This window comes from Sphaerodactylus townsendi, linkage group LG01, assembly GCF_021028975.2.
Source record: "Sphaerodactylus townsendi isolate TG3544 linkage group LG01, MPM_Stown_v2.3, whole genome shotgun sequence".
Taxonomy (NCBI): domain Eukaryota; kingdom Metazoa; phylum Chordata; class Lepidosauria; order Squamata; family Sphaerodactylidae; genus Sphaerodactylus; species Sphaerodactylus townsendi.
The window spans coordinates 76,480,928-76,495,872 of record NC_059425.1 but is presented as its reverse complement, the minus strand read 5'-3'; the positions used below and the strand labels follow the sequence as shown (position 1 = coordinate 76,495,872).

The window sequence follows — 14,945 nt, the reverse complement described above, 5'->3', positions numbered from 1 at the left end:
AGTTCTATGACATTATAGCCCACTGAGCTCCTTGCCCTCTCCAATCCATCCAGCAGTTTTCTAAGCTGGAGCTAGTAATCCTAGCAATCCATCAGATCCTCTGAAGATGCCAGCCACAGATGCAGGCGAAATGTCAGGAGAGAATGCTGCTAGAACACGGCCATACAGCCTGGAAACCACACAGCACCCCAATCCTAGCAATCTTATTATTCAATTGAGCAGCGTGACCCTGATGACAAACCAGAAAAAATAAGGGCTGCTGGGAAGTGTAGTCCATAGCTATCCAAGAGCATCCAGATCCCAGCCCTTCCTGAAAGGGCAAGGACTACACTCCCCAGCAGCTCTTGCTGTAGGATGCCATACTTCCCTTCCCCCACCCACGATCCCACTGTGTGCTTTCCCCTACCAGGACTAGGTCCCTGTGATTAAATTTGAAGAACTTCCTGCCTGGGAACACAGGACAAACTTTGTGAAGCTGCAGCTGAGCCCAAAGAGCCTGTTTGCAAAGTTTGGGGACTCTGTCTGTTTTTAGGAGGTGGGGAGGGGAGGAATCTGAGGAAGGATTCAAGTTAGGGATGTCTGTATGTTTTTGTGTGTGTGGGGGGGGTCTGACAAAGGAGTGCCCATTTGCCAAGTTAGGGATGTCTGTATGTATGTGTGTGTGGGGGGGGGGGGGGATCTGACAAAGGAGTGCCCATTTGCAAAGTTAGGTAAGCCTTTTTAAGGGGAGGGGAGGAATCTGAGAACAGAGAGCCCGTTTGCAAAGTTAGGGGAGCATATCGGGATGTGGAGGTGGAATCTAAGAAAGGAGAATCTGTTTGCAAAATTAGGTGGCTAATTTTAAATCTGTTGTGAATACTTTTTGTAGAGTCATCTGATAATTCAGATTTTAAAAGATAATTTTTCTGAACAAGTAGATAAAAATAACCATTTAATATATTGTCTTCTTTTGAGATCCCATGTTTACCCCATGAGTAGCATAAGCCAGAACCTATTACAGCTACACACTTTAAAAAGTTACTAAACTAGCTCTTGTAGCACAATTAAATATGTGTGTAAGGCATACATCAGCTGAAACCATTTTTTTCAAGCTGTGCAAACAATTCCAGGTTACTATCAAGATTCTAGAGATTTTGCCCATCCATAGCTCTGTAATCAAGGTGCAGCATGATGCAGAATGAAAGGATCAGAATATTATTTTGATATACTGTATGTCAATTGTGGCAAAACTGAAGTTTAACATACTAATGACTAGAGGCTCCAATGATCTTGCAGAGTTGGGTGAAAGACTGGTCTGATAAGTTTGCAATTATATTTTGCATTTTTCATTCCCACCTGGGGAATGTCATTCAGATCCTTGTTCTTGGGAACAATGCACCTACATCTACAGGCTCCTAGTATGGCGTCTGAGTGCCGGAAACCCTCAGGGTTAAATTAGACCTATTAGCAGAAGAACCATTTGTTTAAACCTCTGCCTCCCTCAGTCAGTACCAGGAGGGCCAATTGTTACAGCAGAAGTAGAACTAAACTTAAACAAATAAAGGGGAGCTGCAGTCACTGTTGGGAAAGGAACTAGGGTTGCCATTGGCCCTGGAGAAAATGCACTGCCCTTTTGATAAGGCTTAATGAATTGAAGTGTGCAGTGTAAATCTCTGTCAAAAATACAGGGCAAATTTTTCTCCAGGACTGTTGGCAAACTGAATTACAGATGTTTGGCTGAGTGACTTGTATCTCTAGATAGCCAGCCATCTACACACCTATATGTTCTGTTTGTATGTAAGTTGTACATGGAGGTAGTTGTTAAACTGAGAGCCAAACTAGACACGCTGTTGTCCTCATGGTGGCTACAAGGATGCCACTGCCAATTAAAATGTTGTAAGAGCCTGATCACTTGGGCAGTTATCACCCACCCACTCGCCCAATCCTTTTCACGTTCTGGAAAAGCCACCAGGAGCTGGGACTTTAAGGTGCTTGTGAATCTGGAAAAGGTCACATCTAAGAACGGATTAAGGGCAGCTGACACAGACCTACGCCTACCTCTGTCATGAGCCATACTCCTTACAATAATTTCCTCTGCTATGAGGAACTACTGCAACCACCACCCCTGAGTACCCGTTTCCTATGTGAATTCTTTGATAAGGTGGATATTGTTTTATGTACAAAGTAAAGTTTTATAGCTGTTTTCATAGCCACACTCCATATATCAGTCTGTTCTTCTTTGTTTCTACTGCAGAGAACAAATCATTCCAATTGGTCATAAAACATTTCCAGCATATTTAAAGGTGAAAAACCAATTACAATTGCTAAAAAACCCTACCTAGACTGATAACTTCATTTAATTTTTTTGAGGATTTAGAAATCATTTAGCATTATGTTATTTAAGTTCCCATTTAAAAAAAATAAAAAATTGTAACCTTGCTCAACCAGTTTTTGCTCTCAGATCATTTGATAATTCCCACTCCATTGCTAAAAACAACACAGGCTTCTGTGACAACAAAGCAACCCTGCCCAGCAGAAAAATCCATAACTTACGGGGTTTGGGTTGCGTAATTTACGATGTCTGCCAGTTCTCACCCAGTAGCATTAAAAAGTCCGACTAAGATCAGATGAAATTGCTAAACACTCAGACAACAATCTCACTGTTGGGGCTAGAAGAATGTAGAGGCAGGCCTATCACAGATACAGTCTGTGCAACATTTTCAAACAAGGAAAGCAAGTTCCCTTGGGAAACAGCAGATCCTGCTGATCAGTGAAGCTGTCTCAGTTGCTGGAGTCCATTTTTGAATGCCTTGTTGCAGAATCAACTTAACTGGAACAGTAGGTACTTTCCTGTTTATAGTTTGATGGTGTATGCTGTGCTTGTGACTAGTAATGGAGCACAACACTCAGAAGTACCTACTTAGCAACTTCAGTTGTTCCATAATTATGGTGCTGCCACAGAAAAGATCCTCTCCTGTGTACTAGAGAAATATCTTTGATTAATGAGACAATCATCTCCCGATGATCTTAATTCCCAGGCTGGATCATATGAAAGAAGATGGCTCTCCAGTATCCTGGTTCCAAACTGTGTAGGGCTTTAAAGGGCAAAATCAGCACCTTGAACTGGGCTCAGGAGCGGATCAGTAGCTAGCATAATTGATGCAGCAATGGGAATATACACTCCAACTGTCAATCCCAGCCAGCAATCTAACTGCAGCATTCTGCACTGGCTGCAGCTTCTGAACCCTCTTCAAGAGTAGCCCCAAGTGCAACATACTGCAATGGTCCAGGCTAGATGCGACTAAGGCATGGATCACTGTGGCTAAATCTGACTGATCCAGGAACAGACACCATTCACTTATCAGCTGAAGCTAGGCTAACGCAATCCAAGTCACAGCAGCCACCAGGCTTTCTAAGGTGACTGCTATGTCAAGCAGCATTCCCAAGCTGTGAATCTCGTTTTTCAAGGGGGGTTTAACTCTATCCGGGGCCCCTTCCGCAAATGCAGAATAATGCACCCTCAATCCACTTTCAGTGCACTTTGCAGCTGGATTTTACTGTGCGGAATAGCAAAATCCACTTGCAAACAGTAGTGAAAGTGGATTGAAAGTGCCTTATTCTGCATGTGTGGAAGGGGCCCAAGACAGAGAGATCTGAAGTCCCTTTCCACTAACCCAGAGAACCTCTGTATTGTCAGGATTGAGTTTCAGCTTCTTCACCCTTATCAAGCCTATTACTGATTTTTTTGTGTTCATAACACTTTTTGTTGCTTTCTGCAAGCTGCCTTGAGTCGAAGGAGATAAGATGGTATTTGAATATTTTAAGTAAATAAATACAGGAACTCTGAACATGGTCAGAAATTTTGTCCTTTGCGCTAGGTATTTTGGGAATGACAGCAGAAACCCATGTAAATGCATAATGTAGGTGAAACTGAAGGCGGGTTTTAACAAATTAAACATGACATTTGATGCAAGAATGTTACCAAAAAAAAGTATCAGGACAAAGGGCAAAATTCTCTTTAAACAAAGTAAGCTGATCAGTAAAAGCAATTAAAATTTTTATCACCTGCTTTAGGAGGCTCTCAAAAACCATGATCATGGGATCATGTTTTGCAAAGGCCTCTATAAATGATTACTTAAACAAATCCATGGGGACTAGATCTATCAATGGCTATTAGACAGGCTATTAAATGCCTCTGCAGGTGGTGGGGATGTGCCATGTACTATTGCCATGATGTGCAGATTGTGAGATTGACACATTTACTTGGCTGCCTTGCTCTCTGAAAAAGAATGCTATGTTTGGTCTGCTCAAGCAAGTAAGTGCTTACATTGGTATTCCCAGTTTGCCTCCAGTACTTATGGCGCTTTACTTAACGCAATTTCACTGCAGCCGTTCCTTCCTTCCCTTCCTCATGCCACAAAGAATAATATGGCCTATTGCTATTCTTTTTTATATCTAGAACAAACAGGTTCACTAAAACAGTTCCCTAATGGCCTAAGCTGTAACATGTTAGAGTGACTCTATACACTGATAAATGAATGTCATGGAGCATTTGCAGAAGCTGAGTATTTGTGGTGGGTACAGGAGATAGTGTGGGAAATTTCCCTATACTGAGGGATCCATAAAGTAAAGTACTGAAGAAGTCTTGCAGAGGTATTATAAAAGAACTGCCTTCATCATATTGTGCAGTCACTCTCCTGAAACCATTTCAGGTGTACAAGCGAAAAAATGTCAACATGCTAGCCTGCAACAGAACATGCCACCTCTTATCCCAGGCTATGAGTATTTTCCCACTTTGCTGGCAATTTCATGTATGCTACTCCTGAGAGTTAGGGGACTCTCAAAAATAGTGTGGGATACTGCCCAGGAAAAGGGATGCAGTTTAAGAAGACATATGCAGAAATTATTTGTTCCTTCTTGTTCAAGCTATTATGTGAATACAGCAAAAATATATATATATATACATGGGGGAAAGACTGGTGGCCCAGCACTGCATTCCAAGCTGTTCCCAAGAGTCTCTTGAGCATGAGCAGCAGCTTTGGGAGGGGTAGAGAGAAGGTGACAGCAGGCCCTCCATAAACTCATTCTTGGACTCCAAAACTATTTGGGGTTATTACTTCAGACTACCCAGCGGAATTTACATACATTGATCCAGACTTGAGAAAAACAAAAGGTTTGATAAAATACCCAGTTTCCCCTTTGAATGGAAACATGCTTTAGTTCACCAGACGTTTCCTGTATTAAGTGACAATGAAATTGATTTTCTCCCTTTCTCAACAGTTGCACAAATGTACGTGCCGATCTTTTCCGTTCCTAGCATACAAAATACAACAGAAAGCACCTAATTACAGGAGATCGTTTAACACAAGACTCAGATACATCACCAAATCAAACATATTTCATTAAAATCTATGTACATACAGGTAATATTATGTCCCTTATAATGCGCAGATTTCAAGTCATACCACAAACCTAAGAACATACATAGCTATTGGTCAGCTTCTGACAAACACTAATAGAAAAAACAGAGAGGGATGGATTTTACGATTTATCCTTACTGGAACCAATCAGAAAAAGCTAGTTTTGAGTTTAATGGTTGGAGTGGAAGGGACCGTGGGTGGTGGTTGCCTAGCAGCTGCCTTGGCTTTGTTCGCCTGACTTGCTCGAACTGCAGTCTCCAGTCGCACTTTCAACTCAGGGGCTGCTCCCATCACGGTCTTGAAGGCATGAGGGTACAGGGGCCCAATGCGCGTTAGGTCCTGCAGAGCAAACTCATGGAGCTCTTTTGATACCGTGGAGGCAGAGGAAAAGGCATTTTCATTCAGCAAATACGATATGAGAGTGGGAACAAGCAGGGCGAGCAACTGGACTCCTAGTATCAACAGAAACAAAGATTAAAAATCAATATTTCGAAACTGGGACTTTAATGCAGGGCTTCAGGGTTTATTCTGCTCAAAAACAGTCACTATTCAATTTTGCCTACTGCAAATCTGCAAAAACTCAACAGCAGAATGACTATTTTTAGGATCTGCTCTCAACTCCACACTGAGTTCAGTTCTAGCACAGCTGAACTGTTACCAAGGGGATACAGCATAAAACTGCACTTAGAAATAAGTAACCAGTAGAAGAGCAGGTCACACCTTTTAGATATTTTGCCAATAGCTCAGATAATTAGTTTTGCATATCACAAAGCATTTAACCTGCAATATCACAGATTTGTTAGCTACAGGAAATATGCCATGCTCAGAAGCCCTCACATAAGTGTAATTTTACTGGAAGAATCAATAGCGTGCAAAAGAAAGAAAAAACACACCTTAGCATTCTGCACTGATATTAAGGGCCCTTGAGAATGGGAGAGTGCCATGCACACAACAAATCACTGGATTAGAATGACAATCTGCAAATATATTTCAGACAACTGATTTCTGTGGAAACATACTATGTGGAAATTGTTCCACGTTCTGGGCAAATCATTCTGAATTCTTGATACTTGAGCACAGTTTCTTTTTTGTTTAAAACGGGAGGCATACGTCATTGTTACACTCAAAAATGCATAGTACATTTTCTCAGTTAGTTCCCAGAAGGATGTGCAAGACATCCTCCTTGGACTGCAGGATAGCCTAGTCTCCTGGTTCGCCTTCTTGTCTGTTTTGTCAGTGACAGAACAGCTGTAATTAAGAGATCTCAGAGCCGTCTTTCTTCTCCTTTGAAATGATGTCAAGGGCCTTATATTAAAAATATTTGGGGAAGAAAGATCCACAGTGCAAAGAATCATCTCAGTGTAAGAAAGAGTTGCCAGTTCAAGGCCCTGACGGATCCGAGTGCATGATTTGAGAATCAGTGTTGCAGTAAAGCAATATACTTACTATTCTGTTCATCACCAAGAGCAACCAAAGTTTCAAGAACTTTAATTCCTTCCTGGACTGCTAACAGCTCTGTTTTGTTGTTTGGTCGCTTTTTTTCCACCCCTTTCAGTTTTTCAACCAAGATTGGTGCCAGTGAATGGATGTACGGGGTTGAGAGAGCACGATTAGTGTGTTGGAATACTGAAAGCAGAAGTTGGTAGCATTTGGCTTGAACCTAATCAACATATATAACATTGGGGGATTAGTTGAAGATTTGCAATGAAATAAATAAAGATGAATAAATAAAGATAGAACAATTATTCATGAGGAGACAAAACAACTCAAACTGACCCCTGTTTCTGCACCTTTTCTTTGAATGAGCAGAAAGAACTAAGTGCGCCTCAATAGAACACCACCTCTGCAATGGATAGCATGCTGCAAAAACAAAAGAAAGGGCCAGGATCTAAGCCAATGTTACTAAGGACTAATTCAGCAAAAGATGTATGATAGCAACATATTCCTTATGCCTAGAGATTTCATAGTTTATCATCTACTGTGAGTCTTGGATAAAGTGAGATTTAAAATCCTATTAAATGAAGCAATTCCAATATCCAGTCTCTATCTACTTCACAGTGAAACAACAGCAGTTGTGGTTGAAAGCCCTAGGCTTACTTAGGATGGGTGAGCCATCACCTCACTCAAGCACATTTACTGTGCTCCTGTTTGAATTTTGGCAAGGCATTGTCAAGGCACTGTCCCGCCCTGTAGAAACCAACAAAGCAGCTCCTCTTCAACCCTTCTTGCAGAAGAGAACTGCCACTACTCTCTTACCAGGCAGGCCTGAGGTGGAATGGGAGGGGGCTGTTTTTAGGAAGCAGTGTCCCTACCTGTCCCCCTCCCCTAAAGGGTGCCTTAGCAGTACAGGCCAAAGAAGGAAGCCATCATACCCAGGCAGATCTCCCAGAAGTGCTCAAGCCAGGACCAGGAATATTGGGGGGGGGTGAGGAATGATGCTTGCCTTGATCAGCCTTTATTTTCAATGTTCCAGCTGGCTTGCATCCATCCCATACCTCGAGTGGTTCTCAAGGTAACACCAGTTACCTTAAAACTAAAGCTTTAATTAGGTAAAGCTTAAATTAGGCTCATATGTTTTATTTCTTTTCTTAGTTCTGCCATAAACCTGTAGTGCTGTTATATACATTTCCTATGTACTTGTTTTATTTTATTTTATTAAACTTGATACCATACTTTTTCCCACCCAATGGTGGTGCTCTAGGATCTAAAGTTGTGTTATAAAGATCTCTCTTCTAAGAGCTCTGATTGTGTTCAAAGTGTCGCACCTTTGCACCTGGTTCTTCCATACATCGGCTAGAACCTTGGCTAGGCTAGATCGTGAACAGGATAAACTACATTGGGAGCTAGAAACGCACACATCAAATGCATATGCATGAACCCCCTACTGGCACTTCAAGCTAGAAAAGAGACTGCTTGGGTGGTTATACCCAGTGAGATGGTGAATGAATGGGGCCAGTCCTCTCATGTGCACCCATGTTCCTCTCTATCCACCCACAACACAACACATTCTCTCCTGAGAATGCCAGGCAGGCATATTTTAAAGGCTATGGCTTAAAATTCCCTCCAAAAGCCTGCTAATGAGACTGATACCAGCTGAATATTTTTACATTTCTGTTGTGAGCTGCTTTGAGTCCTTTTGTGAAGATAAGCAGGCTATAAACAATACAAGTAAATAAATAAAATGTGTATAACTTTATATACTGCTTCAATGTATGACTGAATTCCAGCTACCTATTGTAACAACAATAGGAAGCAATGACAAGTAGTATAACCTGCTTTTAAAGGATGAATTGGGAAGATGGCACAGAGGACAGACAAAAGTTCTAAGGTATACGTATACCTTCCCATGCTCACTGCATTCCAAACACTGGAAAAAAATTATCATGCCATTAATGCTCTTGCATATTTTGCCGTGTAACAGCTATTAAGGGGACAGAATTATGAGTTCAGTGGATTAGCCAGATAAAGCTTTGCTTACATTCCTGAACTCCTTGAAATGCTAAAGGGTAAACATATTTTCACTATGCACTAGTCGGGAGCTGTGAGCTTGATAATCTGATTTAATGTCCCAAGCCATCATGGGAAATTTGCATACAGAAGGCAGCTTTGGCGCAGGAATCCCCTTTGCTAGATCAGGATCTAAGGCATTTCCTGCACAATGAGCATAAAGTCCACACTTGTCTTATGGAGCAAGACAGTGTTTTTTGTTTATGAAAATTGTACATGACATCTGCCCAAAAGAGCAGGTTTTGACATTTTTCATTCCAGACATTCCACTTTTCATTCCAGATAGGGTATTGTAACTTTTTAAGAGAACAAAGTGTGCCTTTTCATGAAGTTCAGAGGGCAGAGTAATTACTGATGGACAGCAACCTAGAAGGCAATACATCTTCACACATGAAAAACTCACCCAAGGATCAGATGAGTTCAGTGCAGTTTTGAATCTGCTCATGCAACCATTCTGTAATGACTGCACTCCAATTATTTCTGTGCTTGCAGACCAAAGGAAGAGTGCAATAGCTGTAAGCATGCTTACTTCATCCAAAATAGGATTTGAGGCTTCTGAAAAAAATCCAAAGAAAACAGGCTGAGAGCTTATACTGAAAAGCTTTGAAATTTGTTTTCTAGGCAAATGTAGCTAAGCTATTTTTAGGTAAGAAAATACTAGAGATGGATAGACACACACAATTTTCCCCCTTGAAATGATGGAATATTTGGTTGCGCAGTTGTTCAAGGATTATTTTTTTGTAGTGGACAATTGGAATGTGGTATGGAAATGGATTTCATTAGGCTTAAGTATCGTGATAAAGCTGTGGAAAACTTGCTTCACATTTATTAATTTATATGAGATTCTGAAAAACATACACCACATTTTACAACGGTATGAAATAACATCCTTAGAGTTTATAAAGTCCTCAGGGTTGAAACAAATCCATTCATGGCTTCGTAATAAAGATGCTGTCCAAGACACAAAGAGCGTTGCAAATTCAAAATGCTCCCCTTAATATTCAACAGTGAAGAAAAATAAAACCATAGCTCAATATTTAACAAATCTTACAGATGCTAACATCCAAAAGGCCATCACCAGCCTAAGGTTTCAATATTTTCCAACTGAATTTATCTTGGGGAGATTTAATAAAATCCCCAAAAAACTATGGTGTAGATGCGCGCTAGGTCAGATTGAGGACCTCCCACGCTACATTTTGAGATGCCTCTTCTACAATTATATAAGGGCTAAATATCTCAACAAGATCTTAAAGGAACTGAACAGTAGTGATGAAGAAAACGCCAGTTTTTTCATGGCTGACGTATTCCCAGAGGTTACAGGAAATGTTGCCATTTTTATGTTCTTAGCTGCAAAAATAAGAAGGAAGAGGGCAACAGGAGTAGCTTAGAGCCGCCCAGTAACAGGGATTGTAAGCAATGCTGGAATTCTAGATGCACTTCATCCTTGGTTCCGAATTAAATTTACCATATTGTGCGAGTTTTTATGCTTTTTGATTATTGTATTTGATGGCCTGTGGCTGACAAATAAAGATACTACTGAGTAATACTACACCACACTAATGTAGTACATATTGAATTCTCTTTGTTTTTGGCCACATTAGCCCTTCACAAAACAAACAGCTGAAATGAACATGCAAAGGAATACATTTACCCTATATGGAAAAGTGCAAACTCTCAGCACAACCAGTACAGAGTTTTTAAAGCACTAAGGAGGCAGCAACATTACATGGTATGCAATTTAATTCATAGCTGGTGAAGTTGTAGAGTTCTGAACCAGTGCCTTACTCCTGGGGTTAAATAGTAATAGTGAACAAGTTGAAACTGAGGCCCTTTCTGCACGGGCCATATACGGCGTCCTGGGGACGGCAAAAACGCCGTCCCCAGGGAGCCGTTTGCACAGGCGGTGCTGCTAAAACGCAGCAGCGCCGACCTGGCTCCCCTCCACCACCCCCAGGGCGGCATTGGGCCGCCTCCAAAACCTCCCTCCTGGAGGGAGGGTTTTGGGAAAACAGCGCGTTCCCGCCGGCGCGGTGCGAATGGCACCGCCGGGAACACGCTGTTTTCCCCGTCCCTCTCCCACTCTCCCACTCACCTGGAGGTCGGAGGGCAGCGTGGGCGGGTCTCAGCAGTCCAGTAGAGCGACGAAGATGACGAGGTGAGTGGGAGAGGGACGGGGAAGAGGCGGCTCCGTGCGGAGCCGCCTCTCCCGCGCCAGCCTCTGCGGGGGCCGCTCACACGCTCCCGTGCGAACGGCCCCCACCCCTCCACCGGCAGAATTCCTGCCAGTGGAGGAGCGCCCTTTCCGCAGTGCGGAAAGGGCCTGAATCTTAACATTAAGTCTTTAAGGACACTGTGCTTCTCATGGGGGAAGGGAAGTTTCCAGCTAACACTCACTGGCTCAGTTAAAACGCACAGAGGTGTTCTGGAGAAACTCCAGCTGATATAGAACACTCCAGCCTCGCTACTAAGTGGAACTGATAGTTATCAGGTTTAGTTCAACATTTTGGTTATCACCTACAAAGCTACTGAAGGCCTCAGACCCACATACTGGTAGGACCACCTCTCTTGCTATGCCCTGCTGCAACAGCTTTGCTTATTTGAGCAAAGCTTTCTGAAGGTGCCACCCTTCAATTTGGTAAAATCGGCAACTACTCGTTCATGTGCATTCTGTAATGGCTTCCACATTGTGATGGTTCCCAATCCAATCCAATCCCTTTATTAGGCATAAAACCGGTGTGGTGATGGTTCCCACAAAGCCACTGGCCTGAGGGTACGAGGAAGACCCAGTGCCAGATTTAGATGAAGAGAGGCCCTAGGCTCTTTCACTTGTGAGGCCCCTCCCAATCCAACCACCCTCACAGCTAGAGGAAGATGGGGTCCACAAAATGGGGTCCCCTTCAGTAAAGTCTGTCCTGCAAGGACAAAATCAATACAGAAATCAATGTTAATGTCAAGTTATCGGCTGAAGACAGTATTGTTCTGAAATGAGAGCAAGGAAAATTACTGAAGGCTTGTTTAGATACTGCAGTGAGTTATGACAGCATGTGTAAGAAAGGCCTATGACAGGGTCAAAACTACTATACACCTTGGCTGGAGGCCCCCTAGATGTTTAGGCCCAAGGCTTCAGCCTGCTGTGCCTATAAGTAAACACGGCACTGGGATGACCCCCACATTTCTACCATTTTGCCAAATGTGTGAAACAGAAATGTTCAGAAGGGCATTTTTCACAGAGACCAGAAGTATTTTATAATGGATCAAGCAGAATAATGTTGTACTCTATTGTAATGTTTATTCTATGTCACTTCTGTTTTTTTACTGCAATATCAGTCCTATATCTTTGTAACCTCCTTCCATCTTTATAGCATGCCACACCTTAGGCTGTTTTTTTGTTTGCACTACAATCTTAGTCCTCTGACACTGTTTATTAAAGTCTTTGAATTGCTTTTCATATTTTGTAATCTGCCTTGAGTCTCAGTGAGAAAAGAAGGCTATGCATGATGATGATGATGATGATGATCTTGAACAATAATCCACATTACTATAAGCACATGAAATGGTTCTCCATAAGTAAATCATTACCTCATCTTAATCTTTAATTAGCTGTAGTAATTAGAAACAAATTACCTGGCTGAGAGTATTCCAAGATGGAAGCCAGGGTGCTACGGATAAGCTTTGTCCACTGTTTGTGAATTTCGTCATTCATGGCCACTGGAAGCATTACAATGTTTTTCAGACCTTGAAGTGCTGCAGTGACTGGTGGTGGGACCTGATTTCCCATTGCTTTTACAGCAGTTTCTTTCAACACTTGTGTTATTAGAAATAGAACCGTGGGTAAAACTGTCATGCACCCTGAAACAAAAAATACTTAATAGCAATTCACTGAAACAGTAGAATGGTACACTATGGTCCACAGACCTGTTGGGCGACACTGAACTCTACATGAGTAGGGGTTATCCTGTTGGATAATTCTTACAGCTGGATGCAGTATTACCTACTCTACTGAACAGAACAGGCTGACTCTTGAAAGTACAGAGTTCCAATGCATATCAAAACCATTTGATTATATTGTTTTATCTCCTGATTTAAAAAAGATACTGTTGTGATTTTTTTTAAATGTCATCTTTCTAGAGGATAGGATGAGTTATGGTAAATACAAATAAAAATGTTTCTCAAAAACTCTTTGCTTTAGCACATAAAAATACTTTACATATACTGATGTACAAATTATCCTTACAGTATCCTTACAGTTGGCTCAAAACCTATTCTCACCATTTACAAAAAGCCTCAAGTTCTTCCCCGAAGGGCAAAATAACTGCTGTAGATCACAAGTCTGTTAAACAATAAAATTCTGTGCAAATTATGAGTATTGACCATTGAAGCAAATCTGGAGTATTTCAAGACATTTTCTGATAGTTATGTGAAGGGGAGAAACCACTGAGGAAATGGAAATTGTCAGCTAGCAGGAAGCTACTGAGATGGAATAGAAGAATTCAAGGAGAAAGAAAGAATAAACTTTAGACTGTCAAAAAGAAGAAGACATTACAGTACCAAGTATCAACTCACATCTGGAAGAGGCATGAAAAAGGATGCAGGACAAAAGACAGACTGTTGAGGCATGATAGTGGATGATATTTTTCTGGGAGTGAGAAGTACAACAGACTAAAGGCGAGCTATGCCACTTTAGAAAGGGGTGATTGCTGGATTTATTTATTTGGTTGCTGAAACCCATTAGGCTGTTTGAAGACAATCAAAAGCTTGCCCAAACCTCTTAAAGTAGAACAAAGAAGTGGAGTACGAATCTAGGAAATACCTCGTTTACATCCACTTTTCAAATCTGCTTTTACATCTACTTTTCAAATAGATGTTAAGGATTCCTATGAAAGCTCAGCTTCACTTTATAAGAAAGGGCTGGGACAGTTCTGGAAATTTTCTGTGGATTGTCAGGACCATCTTCCCAAACATGCTTCATTTTCTGTGGCTTGATTTATATATTTAATGTTTTCATTTCATTGTTCAGCATTTATTTTCTACAAAATGCACTAATGGGCACATCTTAAAGATTTTTGCCTTACCAGCTGGAGAGCACAGTGTGGGCAGGTCAGACAGAATGGCAACAGTGGCAGCCACGAGACGAGCACTTTCTTCTGGGAGTTGAGTTCTGTTTGAGATATGAGTTGGAGAATCTGACATTTTCATGCTGAGATGGGGCATGTGTCGTACTAGAATAAACATTAGCAGCTCCATGGCAGCAAATACGAGAGATTTTCCAGGCACAAGACCTCCACTTTCTCCTCCTTCACCCAAAATAGCGCTAGTGTCTTTTTCCTTTATGTCTTCTTCATCTGAACAAAGAAACATTGGTCAAAGTAAAATAATTTTACAATATGAAAAATCTACTTTAAGATAATTATACAATATAAGGAGGCTACAAAATCATGTATCATAACACTACAAAGTGCAAACAAAATTGCACTTATCTGTAACTGTTGCTCATCGGGTGTCTTCTGTCCAGGGACTGCTCATACTGGTGGCAGAGAATTGACCAGAAGACTTTGAGAAGCTTCACAGCACTTGGAGCACTCTTCCCCCTCCCCTCTGGAACTGAGAGTGGGCTGGTTTCTTGCCCAAATGGTCATGTGAAGGGGACGAGGAGAGCACTCCTCTCCTTCGCCCCTATGGAAAAGCACCAATCAAGCAAATGGCAGCCCACTGCACAAAAGACGCTTGATGAACACTAGTTACAGGTAAGTGAATGTCCCTGTCTGCTAGCAGCACACACTGTGAATTTTTCCGCAGGTATGTTATCAATATAGTCTTTTATAACAAATGCTTCTGAGGCACTTTTTTATATGCCTTTAAAAACTGGACAAATTGATCTTGTATTTCTTTCTTCAAGAAGGTAACTTTACCTCCTCTCTTGATTACATTAATTGTCTTTTTTTCCAATTTCTTTCCTTAAACAACAAGCTAAAATCCTTCCTGGTTTATTTGCATGTTCAAAATTTCTTTGTTTCAAAAATCCTAGGATTGGTTGGGTTT

General features: G+C 41.5%; 1 protein-coding gene across 5 annotated transcripts in view; it reads right to left on the bottom strand.

Annotated features, from left to right (window-relative positions):
* Window positions 1-5,177: 5,177 nt before the first annotated feature.
* Window positions 5,178-14,945, bottom strand: part of HEATR5B (HEAT repeat containing 5B) — a 65,247-nt gene continuing 55,479 nt past the window's right edge. For all 5 annotated transcript variants that reach the window (XM_048484346.1, XM_048484380.1, XM_048484371.1 and 2 more), the window contains 5 exons: window positions 13,979-14,248; window positions 12,531-12,755; window positions 9,310-9,461; window positions 6,846-7,059; window positions 5,178-5,851 (listed from right to left, as the gene is read on the bottom strand). In XM_048484346.1, coding sequence (XP_048340303.1) covers window positions 5,547-5,851; window positions 6,846-7,059; window positions 9,310-9,461; window positions 12,531-12,755; window positions 13,979-14,248 — 1,166 coding nt within the window. In that variant the 3' untranslated portion in view covers window positions 5,178-5,546. The remainder of the gene's footprint in view (window positions 5,852-6,845; window positions 7,060-9,309; window positions 9,462-12,530; window positions 12,756-13,978; window positions 14,249-14,945) is intronic.